Here is a 13,936-nt window from a genome sequence, read left to right as displayed (position 1 = left end):
CCGTGCTTTAAGATTTAAAGTCCGAGGAGCTATCAAAGGCAAACATTCGTTACTTAAGATACTTCTATATTTGTTTTTTTTTTTGTAGATTTTTCGGAAGGGTGTGACAAAAAATTATACTGAAGAAAGTACAACGCCGAAATCTGTTTTTCACCAAACCAAATGAACTTTTTTATGGTCGAAATGTGTTAATTTTCTTCAATATTACTGAAACCCCTTCCCTTCCTGGAGACGCTACTTAACGTAACCTAAGTTTACCTATATGAGTCTTTCTTTCTTTTTGTAGAAAATATGTACGTAGTTTATCATAGACTGTATTCCAGCCTTAACTCATCTGCAGTAGTTTCCTCGAATGCCTTTCCATTTCAACGTTTTGTGCCTAGTGCGTTTGGCAGAGCTTTAGTTATTTTTTTGCTTTGTAATTCTTCGCATTATCCGGTTGCATTGCTAAGTATGTATATTAGGGTGGTCCAAAAACAGTAAAGTCGGAATTGTAATGCGCTCACCCCCTAGGGTTGTTCTATATCGAAAAAGTATACCCATGTTTTTGATTTTCAAGAATTCTATAAAATTTCTGCGAAAAGGATTTTTTCCCATATAAAATACATGGAAAACTTTTGGCGCTTTGAGCGACCCCAAATATTTTTTGATTTGAAAATAAAAAAATATGGGTATAATTTTTTCCTAGGGGGTTAGAGCATACAAATTCCGACTTTACTTTTTCCACATGCATTTTTGGACCACCCTAATGTGTATATATTGTTGTTGGTTATACATTGTCGCATTTTTCAATTCATCACAGCGGAAATCTCAAACATCGTCTCCATCTTTCTTCAGCTACTTCATACATTGCAACAACATTGTATGTCAATCGATTGATTTGTTTTTGTAAAGTGTGGCTACTCCGTTGAATGATACATAAATGCATACGTGCGAATAGACAGCGATAGTTGAATGATCACAGTTCCCATGCTTGCACTGCAAACATATGAGGTCTTCAATTTCATGTTATTGCACACAGTTTAAGCGCAACTCGATTCGTTTGGCGATTTTTTTATCATTCAGCACATCGTTGGCGGCACAAATCTTAGCTAATGTTTGGCATGCTGCTGCTCGCAGTGATTGTCGCTTTCCCCAAGAGACCATGAAATGGTTGAGGAGGACGCGCTTTGAAGGCTTTGAAGCTTTTTACATATATGTATATATTTCGCAGAAAATAGAATCTAAATTTAAAATGTGTAGCTTAGAAAAAATTATAGGTAATTTAAAAAAATACATAAAAAATATACAGTGAAATAAACCTAAAAATTATAGAACAAATATATGTAATTCTCATCAGCTCATTCCTGCTGCTGTAGTAAACCTAATTCACCTCCTTTACGTATACNGCAATAAAAAGTGTTGTAAAAATAGTACATAAAAACTGTCCCATAAAACTCACTGTTTTGCCACATTTGGCGGCATACGAGGCTTCTACAAACGAAGCTAACTAAAACAAACTAAAAAACGTAAAGTTTTTATGTATTTTCTAATATAAAACCACATTTTTTGCATTCCAATTTTCTTAGTGCCAGCACAGCTTTATAACTTACGTTAATATTTTGGCCTTTAACGATTTCAGGAAATCCATTTAACTATTGTTAAGTGTTAAGAATTTATTTTGCGAGATCGTAAAAAAATATTAAGCACAAAATTACGTTACAAAGAACTTAAAAAAATAACCTGGCATACCAGACATATGAAGTTAAGAGAATAACCATGGTCGCAGTGTTTTTTATCTTATCTATCTATCTACCTAAGAGAATAACCTGGCATACAAATGTATGCAATACGAGTAATTACCACTAACTTTTTTGTTTTTATAAAGGAAATAAATCAAAAGACCTTATCCCTTGAAAGGATGATCTCACGGCGTACAGTAGTTTCAAGGAGGCACCTGTGTGCTTTCACGGAAGGGTGGGTGGAAGAATATTTTGCAGGGAACTCTTCATCAAACATAAACTTAGGCTTCCAGGTTAGATTCCGTTTTCGTTTTATCAATCTTAAACTTATTTTATTTCCACGAAAGGCTCGGTGAATGAGTATTTCATCAAAATTACACTTAGGCTTCCAGGGCATACTTCAGAGAGATGTTTTCTTTTAAGAAAACTCCTCAACAACAATACACTTAGGCTTCCATATCATTCTAATGCTTTCCAGCAGAATTGCATAGCTAAAATTAAGGAGTCAGACGGCGGCAAAGGGAAAATATTTATTCCCTTCCCTACTCTGACAGCTAAGCGGTCTTTGCTTTGCTCACTACAAGCTCAAAGCTCATTGGAAAATGACAAATCGGACAATTTCGGTCGCGCCTGAGTACTGCCTTGTCCGACTTATTTTTTTTTTGGGTGCGAAGTCACAGCGATATCTTCAAAAACTACGTAGTGGCTAAGCTGACAAGCTAAGGCACGCTAACTTGATTCAGTCACACCGAGAAAATAAGGAGTTCGAGTTCCTTCGACTACATATGGATTACTCTTGCATGGATAGTGCTTGTATCAGCTAAGAGAACGCTGGGCAGCTGCGAGCTCTTTCTGGCCATAGGTGGACCCGCGGCGCTCAAGGGATTTTTTAAGCTCCTCACAAAGCTGCGAGTTTCAATTCTGGAATGTGTACAATTTTCTGGACACTGTCCTATAGAAATTCACATGCTGATAGTAAATATCATACTTGAGCTTCACTGCCACAACTGCTCAGCGAATGACAAAGTGAAACAATCTCAGCACTTTCGCTCAAACTGCACAGCTTTTACAAGACTACGGTCTAAGCACCTGCGATCGCAGATTTTAGTCTGCTCGAAGGAGCTCTCTTGGATTGTTAGTGGTCAATTTCTAAACTTCATTCTTTGCACGCAGAGTTTTTCGTTATATATAGCTAGCAGTTACCGTTTTTAGTGTTGTTAAAAGTACACTGGTAGAAGGATCTGGATATGTTTGCTTTGGACCAGTGAATGTGGCATTCGGTAACATCAGTACACGGCTTGAAACACCTTCGAAATGGCTTACCGGCTAATGTCTCACTCATTTTCGTATCGCTTAACCCTTGACTGGCCTCTGGATGATCTGGTTGATCTTCCGCTGAATACATGTTCTAATAAGGCTTTCTCAGTAAGGTAACTCCAACACTAACCTTATCTTAAAAAGGCGCAACCTGAGAACCAGTAGTAAATGACATTTTCACGAAACTAGAATCCGAATTCTGATAGTTAAGGACAGTAGGTCTGTCACAGCCTGAAAAGAAGCTCAGACTTCTAGAAAGCAGTAGATTGAAATACAATTTTCTTAACGATGATTCGGAGAACGCGTGGGCCAACAAAGATGAAACTCGAACGATGGAGAGCGGAAAACGGTTGAACCTAAAAACAGCGAAAGTAAGCAAAATGTTAAAGTTTAATTCCATTAGAGGCCTATCATTCGGACGACAGGTACCCACCACAACCGGCACAAAATATATTCTGAGTAGTAGGAAGATCGAGTACACTAAAGTGCAAAAATCGAAACCAAACTTTGCGATCTTGACAAACAGCCAAACGCCTCAAAGATACCATCAGGTAATGTGAAAACTAGTGATTGAATTCCTTATAAAGCGGAACACTCTCTGTTTAATACATCGGGATTGGGTAATCTGGATTCCGAAAACACATTCGAATGAATTGAGGTTGCCGATAGACTTACAAACAAAGGACCTCCAACATCTCTCGTCGGTTCAGCTAAAAACAAACAATTGGGATTTAAAAAAACAGCGTGGTAAAAAAAGTCAAATATGTAGACATAAAAAGTGATAAATTCAATTAAGAAATTTCGAGTGAAAAGACAAGTACATATCGACGGCCGAGTGGAAGATCGACCTATATCGGCAGCCGGTTCGAAAACGCCATATCTCAGAAAACATTTCAAGAACGCCCTACCTCAGAATTTTGGTCAAAAGCGCCATATCTCAACTGAAAATGTATAAAAATTATGTTGGGATAGGGAGTTTTTGAATTTTTGAATCGACAGCTGGGAGATGGCGTTCTTCAACTAAATTCTGAAATAGGCCGTTCTAGAAAACTTTTCTGAGGGAGGGCGCTTTCGAAATGGCTGATAGATCGATCTTCCACTCAGCCATCGATATACGCTTAAGTATTGCCATGAATTTGCGTTTGTATTTAGGCAGTTGATTGTAAAAACAGGAGCGTTGAGAGTTGTCTGTGTATTTTTGTATATATAAATTTCATCACAAATTTATTTTTATACTCAGATGTTTTTCTAACTCTTGGAGTGACAGCAGGAAATGCAATAAACCGAAAAAAAAAATAAATAAAAAGGAAAAGTAAACTAAAAATACAGCGTTTCTCTAATCAGGCAGCAGTAAAAGTTAGTATTGGGGCTTGTTGTGTTGAGTGACTATATGTAAATATACATACATATCTATACATTTTTATATGTGGATGTAGCTGCATAAATAAATATCCAAGATATTTCTGGATAGGGAGGCAGGAAGTGAGAGGAGCGCGGGGCGGCCTCACAAAGTGTGAATTACCTATGTTTATTTACGCATGACACTGATATAGCCGCTGAAATGTTGTCAGCGATAGTGAATGTTTGCGTGCAACTACTTTTTTGCTATTGTTTGCTCAGAAGGTGACAACGAAGTTGATGGCGACCGCAGAAGTTGTGAATGCCAACTGGTTGAATGACAATAGGACTTGGAATGAATGAGCAATTGATTTGGCTTGGTGACAGTCACAGACAGTGCGAAATTGAGATTATATTAACATGAAGTTACACAGGACAAAAGAAAATTATGAAAATATGCAAAATGTACACGCAATTGTTAAATATTCGAGTTACAGAAAGAAATATTACACTTATAATGAGTTAAATGAGTCTCTATAAAAGGCTTTGATGCCAGGTCGAAGACTTAATTAAAGCTCGCAATAATGCGTTTTTTTGCCTCAATAAGTTTCATTATATTCATTGTACTCAACAAGTTTAGAGTGTTAGCCATTGAGCTACTACGACATTTATTACCACCGAAGTATCTGAAGACTTTGAAGGTATGTATTCTTTTTGTCGCTGTAAGACCGCCCTTTTTAGCCAATACAAATGTTTGTACGTCACTCAGATTCCTAGAATATCCCAGTGGTCAACTACTGTATCTGTACCAAGTCGTTCCTCGAGGAAAGATCAATAGGAAAAGAACCGATTTCCACTCCAGCTCTGTCCAGCCGAAGTCGGTTCTCCCATACCGCTCCAATCATAAGTCAGCTAAGTATCTAATACCACTAATTCTGACTGCAGACCTTTCTGAAACGGTCTCACTTACGAAGTCGACGGATGGTATATTAAGCATGGCGTTAGGTGCCGGAGCGAGAATGGACCGAAGGGCCCCACTGATTACAATTTGAGGGGCACTTTACACCCGCTCCAGCTTTCGAACTAGTGTAGTCTTGTTAACGTATTTGGGCTCAGCCAGCATATAATCTAGAATACATATATGTAGCCACTTATTCATCATTGTAAAAAGCCCTCGATGTCGATAAAGGGGCCCACAGTGAAGTCTTTATACGATAAGCCTACCTATAGCATATTAAATAACATGTTCGGGTCAGTCGAAACTGCGCTTGTGGATTATTGAAACTCTGCTACGCTTTCGCAGAAAGCTCACCAAAAATATCTACATACGTCTTAACTTTCTTGATCGTAGACATACATATAAACAATGTCTTACAAATTAATAGCGTCGCGACGTTTTAGCAAGCTTTGGCTATTTCTCTTTTGTTAATTTAAGGTTTATTATTTTTTATAAAAGTGTTGCTCCCTATCTAACAGAAACCATGTAAGTCTAAATTTCAAAAATTTCAAAAAAAAATATGCAGAAAGTGCGTGATAAATGAAAAGCGACATGGGGCTTCTCAAAAGCCGTTCAACCTGTCATCGTTACAGTACTAATATTATTTACGGCAAGGAAAAAAGTGATAAAAGTACCAACAAACAAATGTAAATAATATTTTTAATGTTTACTGATTGCGATAGTGCAAATATTTACTTTCACTTGAAATAGACCGTTTACATAGCACGCACTCTTTGGTAGATAGCACATTCTATAGCGTATTCATTAGGGGTGGCACTATCCGTATATTCGCACATTCGTTTGGATGTTCGCGTATACGGATAAAATACGGATATCCGGCTAATATCCGCTTCTTTTTTTATCCGTATTTTTTAACCAGATATTCGAATATTCGATATCCGAAATTCAATAAACTCGCTTAACCGAACATCCAAAAAATCCACATTATCCAGATATTAAGAGAACCCGCTTATCCGAATATTTAAAAAATCCAGATTATCCGTTGCTTTGGTGAAGACTTAGTCATGACTGCTAATGACTGCCCTCCACTGCATCACTTTTCTACAGTTCCAAACCAGTTCTAAATTCGACAGGTGGGCTCTAGTTCGTTCTTCCTCCCTTCTTCGATAGTTCCGAACTACTCCAAAATTCGCCGCCTTAGAAACAGGCTTCTAATGAAATTTTCTTGTTTTGTTGTTACTTTCGGACTGGTTCGTTTTGGCTATAAAGTTGTAGCAGTGAACTAGAAATTCGGTTCACTAGTTCGGGGTTTCTCTGCAGGGTTATAACTGCACATTTGTACATACATACATACATATGTACATATATATGTATGTGTATACGCAATTATAAGTATCATATAAAAACCGACAAACTTACATACATATATCCATATAAATATAACGTATGTATGTAGAATTTAATTTCAGCCCTTGTTTACTCGGAATATAATAATATTTGCTTAGTTTATATGCTTTACAATATGTATAAATCAAACTAAAATTCCTTAACATTTATACAGTCTGCCTGCCTATGCCGCAATTACCTTTTTGTATGTATAATGTCTAGCATTACATACATCCATAAATATCTACATTTGTAAATGTATTATATTTCAAGTTTGCATTTACTTGTGCCGCAAATATTTACTTAACTGTCAACGTTATCAGCAAAGCACTCGATATCCAACACACTTCAACTGTGACAATTCAACTGCCAAGCAAATAGTATATATCGCACGCCGTATTCAAAAGAGTCACAACTCAATATTTTGCATTTTTGAAATTATGTACTAAAAATGTATACAGAGCTTTTATTTACCTTTCAGCAAAAGCTGGAGCAAATTCTTGTTATAATTTGTTGAAAAGACCAAGGTAAAGTCGCCCGTGACCATATGATTATCATGTGCTAAGAAATAGTTTTTCGCATTTTCTGACAAACCTATTATTTTGAGTTATGACTCTTTTGAAGACGGTGTGCGATATGTAGTAGAATGCATATAAATATACAACCATTGTGGATATCATTTCGTCTGTATTGCCGATAGAATGGCACAAGTCTACCGACATCAAGTGTAGTGTGTATATAGTATGTATGCATAGTACCACTAACTATGTAGTATGAATACTATGAAGAAGCAACAACAAGTATGACACCTTATTTGCGCCACTTAACGATGAGTTGTCACGCTGCCACGACACTTTTAACGCTTGTCAATTTCAGTACCCATCAATTGAATTCTATATACATATTTACATATTCTGCATCCTACTCTGAAATGTCGTAAGCCAAAGCCAATTCAGTATTTGTGCTGAGAACTTCTTTCTGTGTTGACTAGTGATGTGCTGAGTCGATACTTTTAAGTATTGGTAGATGCTCTGTACCGATTTAAAAAGTATTCAATACTTTCGATACTCGGTACCGGAATGTGTAGGAACGGAATGTATAAGAACGTATATTGGCCTAGCCTATCAAAAACCGAGTATAGGGACTAATAGCTGTTAATGCTGATTCAAATGAAAATTATATATACATTTTCCGTCGCCAAAATGCAGATAAACTCATCCTTATTTGATTATTTTGAGAAAGAATCGTCTAATTTTGACAGATATTTTGTTGAAAATTATGTCATAATGCTGCAATTAACTTTAGTATCGACTTTATTTCGTTTATGAATACGCCACATTTTTTTTAAGGCGATATCACATAAAGTAGCAAAAACTATCTTTACTTGAAATGTATATTATGGCGAAGGTTTAATTATGTATAAAATCGGTATTGGGTACCGAAAAGAAAGTATTGAGTACCGAAATGTTTCTGAAGTATTGGGTACCGAGTATTGGGTACCGGCAATTCAGCACATCACTAATATGGACAATGTCTAAAGCTGCGAAATCAGCTTGTGACAAGTAAGCGTAAATGCATAAAAGCATAAACAGATGGCAGCGTTGATCCGGATCAACTCAGGCGATTAACTGCACTTGATCCGGATTAAGTCCGAGTTAGTCTGGATCGACCTGCCGTCTGTTTAAGCTTTAACAATGGTATAAATTAGAACTTGGCTTAAAATCGCAGGGTATATAAATACAGGCAAGGGTGTTATTAAACGCAAGGTCGGTTGCTTTAGCTTAGATATTTAGAGAGCTTCGGTATTCAAGTGAAAGTTCTATGGTACAAAAGTAAAATGGCCCAATGGCTAAGCTTCCCTAATAGCTTCTACGTGGGCGTGAAAAAATATGGGGGTTCACGAGTTGTAAGTGGTCGTCCACGAAAATCGAATCAGTTTCGATATTAAATAAACAAATTTTGGCTTGGGTTTAGGTATCATCTATCTGCCTACATTATACTCAAAAAATTAAAATATTGAGACTTTAAAAACGCAGTTTGAAGCTTTAACGTTCTGATTTTCAGTTTTCTTGGCAAAAAGTTTTTAAGGGCTACGGTTCTCATGCAATTCTGACAGATAGCGTGAAAAAATAATTTTTACAATTGTTTCTTATTTTTGGTCCAAGGCCTTGCAAGGGCATGAAATTCTTTTTTTCGGTTAGATCGGCATATAGATCAGTTAACGTATTTATTTAGCTTTAGTTTTTTAAAACTTCCCTTAATTTTTTTTTTAGTGTATTTTTTTTGTTTTTTTTTTTGAGTTTGCAAAAATACCCCACCGAGGAATAAAACTTCCATCTTCCTTCATTACAACTGTTAAGGAGCAATCAATTTTGATTTTCTCTTTTGTGGGTTAAAAAAAAGGAGGCTGTTGTACTAAATTTATCTTTAATATAACTCAGTTTTTTCGCTTCAATATTTGGCTCACGCTCCCATGCCACTCAAAATATTACGCCTCATCTTGTTTATGTAGCTTTCATAACTTATTAGATTTAATATGTAGTTGAAAAACTCATTGAGCAATTATTTTATCTATGCTCTAAATTTTATACGTGCTTTACGAACTCTGTTATAAGACGGTCAACGACTATTACTTGAAAAAACTTGCATCTTCCATCGCTCGATCTAGTTTCACATATTTTGGCGAGTTTTGGGGATACGGTAGAAATGTAGCAGCAGGCAGTCCACCGAAACCAGTAATATTTCGAAAGTGGTCCACGAAAAAAAAAATATGCTAGGAACTTTTGCTCTAGTCAGTAGTCTAGTAGTACTTTTCGTAGTGAACATCGATTTTGAGACTATTTGGTATTTAGAAAAATATTTCACGCCTCTAGTCTCAACAAAAGGCACTAATAGTGGCTGAGTAGTTTAAGGGGTGCGTACTACCACTGCATCCTGGGTTTGATCCCTAGGACGGGTGATATCTGTAATAGAAAACGCTTTTTCTAACAGCGGTCGCCCCTCGGCAGGCAATGGCAAACCTTCGAGTGTATGTTTGCCATAAAAAGGCTTCTCATAAAATTGATCAAACTTCCAGAGGCGGTGTAAAACTATCCCTACATTCAACGCGATTTTCTAGAGTCTCCAAACTTGCAACCCACATCGCCTCAGATGGCTAGGTGTGCATCACACATGACACATATTTCTCTTCTACGGCACCATCCAGCTTTTGGAAAATCACAATTTAGCTGCAAGTGTACCAGGCCACTGAGGGCATTCGCGGACCAAACAAAAGCAAATGTTAAGCCTAAATTTCTCAACTTTTAGAAACACTAAGAACTATTTTGAAGTGTTGGTGAGATCCTCCTGTCTTCATAGATTTTAATTTTTCTATCACTAAGCTCCTTTGTCTCAGCTACTTTTCATACTTATTTTCAGCGCATGCTTCCTCTGCTTACACTTCAAGCGTGTTGTTGACACCTTAATTATAAAACAAAAAATGCGTTGACTGTCACTACCACTTTATACAGTTAACTAGCTGGGCAGTGAGAAAATCTAAATGACAAGTTAAACTATTGTATTTATTATATCTATTAGTGTCTGTGCAGCAATGCAAGTACATAACTCAACCAGTCATTCAAGCTCGCAATCAGCTAGAGTCATCAAAGCTAAAAACGTTGAAGCTGCTAGTTGTGCCACTAAGCCACTGAGATTGTTGACCAATTCGACGGTTAATTACAAAGTTAATTGTCTGAAAAAAAATAATCGCTCTCCAGTTAGCTAAATGCGTATGTATTTGGCTCATCGCTGATTAAACCATTTCCGTTCTTTGTACTGTGCCACTTTTATAAGCTTTCTGGGCGAACCACAAATGAAGCAGTTTTTTTTTTATTTTTTTTTTTATCAGTATACTTGGAGTAGTTCTTTCACTTTATTCTAGGGCAATACTAAGTGGTGCTTATTCCACAACGTCTCTCTGTAAATGCCTTTTAGTTTGCTAATTCAAGTACGACTGTATCGGAACCTACGACTGATTCGACGGCATTCCTGTCGCAGAATCGGTTAATAATATTCAAGTAACTGCTGATCAGGGCACTCTGTCTTGTGAAAGACTGGTCTGGGGAAAATGAAATTAATGTTAATAGGGTTATCCCAATTTAGGTTTTGTATCTTGGGATCTTGTATTTCCAAGTGAATAATACTAGGTCAGTCTTCTCATCGTTAACGCTCAGTCCCACTTCTGTGGCCCAATCACTAATGGCTTTCAGCGTCTGGGCTGCCAGTGAACTCAGTCACTGTAATTTATTTATCACAAACGTCCATAGAAGCGGAGATAGCATCCCTGCCTGCAGTGTGCCCCTATGCACGTCTCTCGTCACCTCATTTGAGCAATGGGGCCGAGTTCTTTCTACAGCCTAACATACTCGTATAACATTAAAATAAATATTTTAGTTGTTCAAGTTGAAATACAACATGAATACTTAAAATGTACTTATTAACACTTAAAAATTGAATTCCTACTCAAATTAACCGTAATTCATTATAATTTCTTTCGTTCCAGGGGACATCCTCTCCGGCGTCTGCTTCGTTGGCCAACTGGACACACACTCTCTGGGCGTCTTCCTCATACTGCCACTCTGCATTTATCTTTCCATCGGCGCGCTCTTTCTACTCGCCGGCTTTATATCGCTATTTCGCATACGCACTGTAATGAAGACAGATGGCAAGCGTACAGACAAACTGGAGCGACTCATGATGCGCATCGGCTTCTTTTCTGGCCTCTTTATATTGCCAGCGCTCGGCTTTCTTGGCTGTCTCTTCTATGAATATTACTACTTTGACGAGTGGATGATTCAATGGCATCGCGATATATGTAAACCCTTCTCCATACCTTGTCCGCAAATGCGTCAAGATGGTCTGGAGTCACGTCCCATTTTTCAGATTTATATGGTGAAGTATTTGTGTTCAATGCTGGTAGGCGTAACGTCGAGTGTCTGGTTGTATTCGGGCAAAACGATGGTGAGTTGGCGTAATTTTGTGGAGCGCCTGCAGGGGAAGGATCCAAGAACGCGTGCTCAGGCCTATGTTTAGTTAAATTAAGTTGAGTTTTGGAGTTGCATAGTTGTTTAAGGATATGTGTAGTTATAAGTGTGATTGCAAGTGTATTTGTTTATAAGTGTAAGCTTGTGTGTAAAATATGTATGCGAATGAAAAATGCGCTACGTGAGGTTTTTGTTTTTTTTGTTTGAGACGCGTGCGCTGCTTAAGCTTGACTCAAGCTACAAATGTTGTTGTATAAAAGCTAAGAGATACTGGTACAAGTTTGTAGACAAATTTTGAGGTTATCATTTTCGTTAAAAGCTCAAAGACTTATTAAGCTTAATAGTTTTGAGTGGAAACTAAATTTTGAGTTGAATTGCTTAGGCGTACTAATTCAATTGATTTTTTTTCTAATGAGATTATTTTGTTTAAACAGCAAGAGCGGAAAGTCAGCATGTAATATTTGTGTATGAGTGTGTATATTTGTGTATTTTGTTTGAGTAAAATTTTGAGTGTTTTATTAGCTCAACTCCGCGTTTAAGTGATCTTTGTAAAAGTTTTGCGTGCAAATATTAAAACAGTGTGTTAAAAAGCTCAGCGATTTCCAAATTTTATAAAACAAATTAATCAAAATAAATTTTTAAGTACATTATTTATGGATGAGTAAATGTAAAGCTTATTGAGCTTAAGTTGTATGTATTAGTTTATATGTCAACAGGCATACGTGTAAGTTGAAACGCGTAACAGAATAAGAACAAACGCAAAAAATAGTTTGTAGTTGTTAAAGCTTTACATGTGCCCTAAAATGTAGTTTTAAAAATGTAAGTAATAAAATATAAGATTAAGGGAAGACAGCTAAATGGGCAGGTATGCAGATTAAGTGAAATTTCAAAAAATTCAGTGCAATTTCGAAAAAAATATGAAGATCAAATGAAAGAAAAAATTATTTAGAATTAAAAAAATAGAGTTTTTCTCTATACTAAAACTACCTTTTTCTATAGATATAATCACTCGAATTCTTCAGTTTTCAGCGAAATTTTCAAGTCGGTTAATTTTGCGACCCTCTAATTTCCCACGACCCACAAATCCAGAGGAATTTCTATTTATGTAACTAGAAGGTAATGTACTATCTACTCAGCTAGGCTCCTTGAGCATACGTGCACTGATAGAAATATATGCGAGCTTAGTTACTTACACGATTACTTGAATTTTTTTGTAACTCAAAATTTGTTTTAGGTTAAATTTTTTTAATTGATTTGAAAAAAAAATGCAAAAGACCGCGGGTAAAAACAATATTAAAAATCATAACTGAAATCTCAAGGACTATAAAAATACCTACGCTTTGTTCAATTGTGTGAGAAACTATATATTCAGACAAAATTTTAAATTGAATGAAAAGCTGTTATCAGCAAAAGAGGTTCTATTAAAACCAAACCCAATCACAGAGTATTCCATGGCCTATTTAACGCCATCAACTGTCTTCCCTTAATTCGTTTAAAAAATTTAAAAAAATATTTCAAAAAATATATAGTATAAAAACTATCATCTACTACCACAAGCAACCATAAGAAAACGTCCTCCATGTGCTAAATACTTAGAAAATTAACGTAAGTGTAAACGATTTGTTGAAGATTAAGAAAAAAATAAAACCAAAATAATTTTAAGCACAAATTGTATTTGTAAGCCCTTTCTAGCCAGTAAGCTTGCATGTTATAGTTTAAGCCCTAAAACAAAAATTATTAAAAATAGTGGAAAAAAGATAATTTTAAAAAAAAAACCAACAAAGTTGTATTAAAATTCCTCTTAATTTGTGCAACAATGACGTTATAGTCATAATATTAAGTTTTCCTCGCTCAAAATATACGAAATTGTAAGTAATTAGCTATGTATGTACAATAACACTTTTTTGAACAGAAGGCACAATTTTTAAACAGTTTATTTTGTAAACCAATGCTGCCATAAAATTACATGCATATGTACGAACAAATTTACAACCACTTTGCTACTGTTCTTAAGGTTTTCAGTACATTTTCAAATTCGATCACAGAAAAAATAATAAATTTTGTATCCCAAAAAATAAATACATTTGTAATACTTATAAAAAAAATTCTTTGATTTTTGTTTTAACTTGTAAAGAGAAAAAATTTCAATTAACTTTCCCAATCGTTTAACCAAGTTCCGCCCCTTTATTCAAAAG

At 36.0% G+C, this 13,936-nt stretch overlaps 1 protein-coding gene across 2 annotated transcripts in view; it reads left to right on the top strand.

Annotated features, from left to right (window-relative positions):
* fz (frizzled class receptor) overlaps positions 1 to 13,497 on the top strand; it is a 101,940-nt gene extending 88,443 nt beyond the window's left edge. For both annotated transcript variants that reach the window (XM_017617438.1, XM_017617437.1), the window contains one exon: positions 11,261 to 13,497. In XM_017617438.1, the coding sequence (XP_017472927.1) occupies positions 11,261 to 11,790 (530 nt within the window). In that variant the 3' untranslated portion in view covers positions 11,791 to 13,497. The remainder of the gene's footprint in view (positions 1 to 11,260) is intronic.
* The last annotated feature ends 439 nt before the right edge of the window (positions 13,498 to 13,936 follow it).

Source organism: Rhagoletis zephyria, unplaced genomic scaffold (assembly GCF_001687245.7).
Source record: "Rhagoletis zephyria isolate East Lansing unplaced genomic scaffold, Rhagoletis_zephyria_1.1 Rzeph_scaffold_01406, whole genome shotgun sequence".
Taxonomy (NCBI): Eukaryota; Metazoa; Arthropoda; class Insecta; order Diptera; family Tephritidae; genus Rhagoletis; species Rhagoletis zephyria.
The sequence above is the reverse complement of the archived record's forward strand: the minus strand, read 5'-3'. Positions and strand labels throughout refer to the sequence as shown.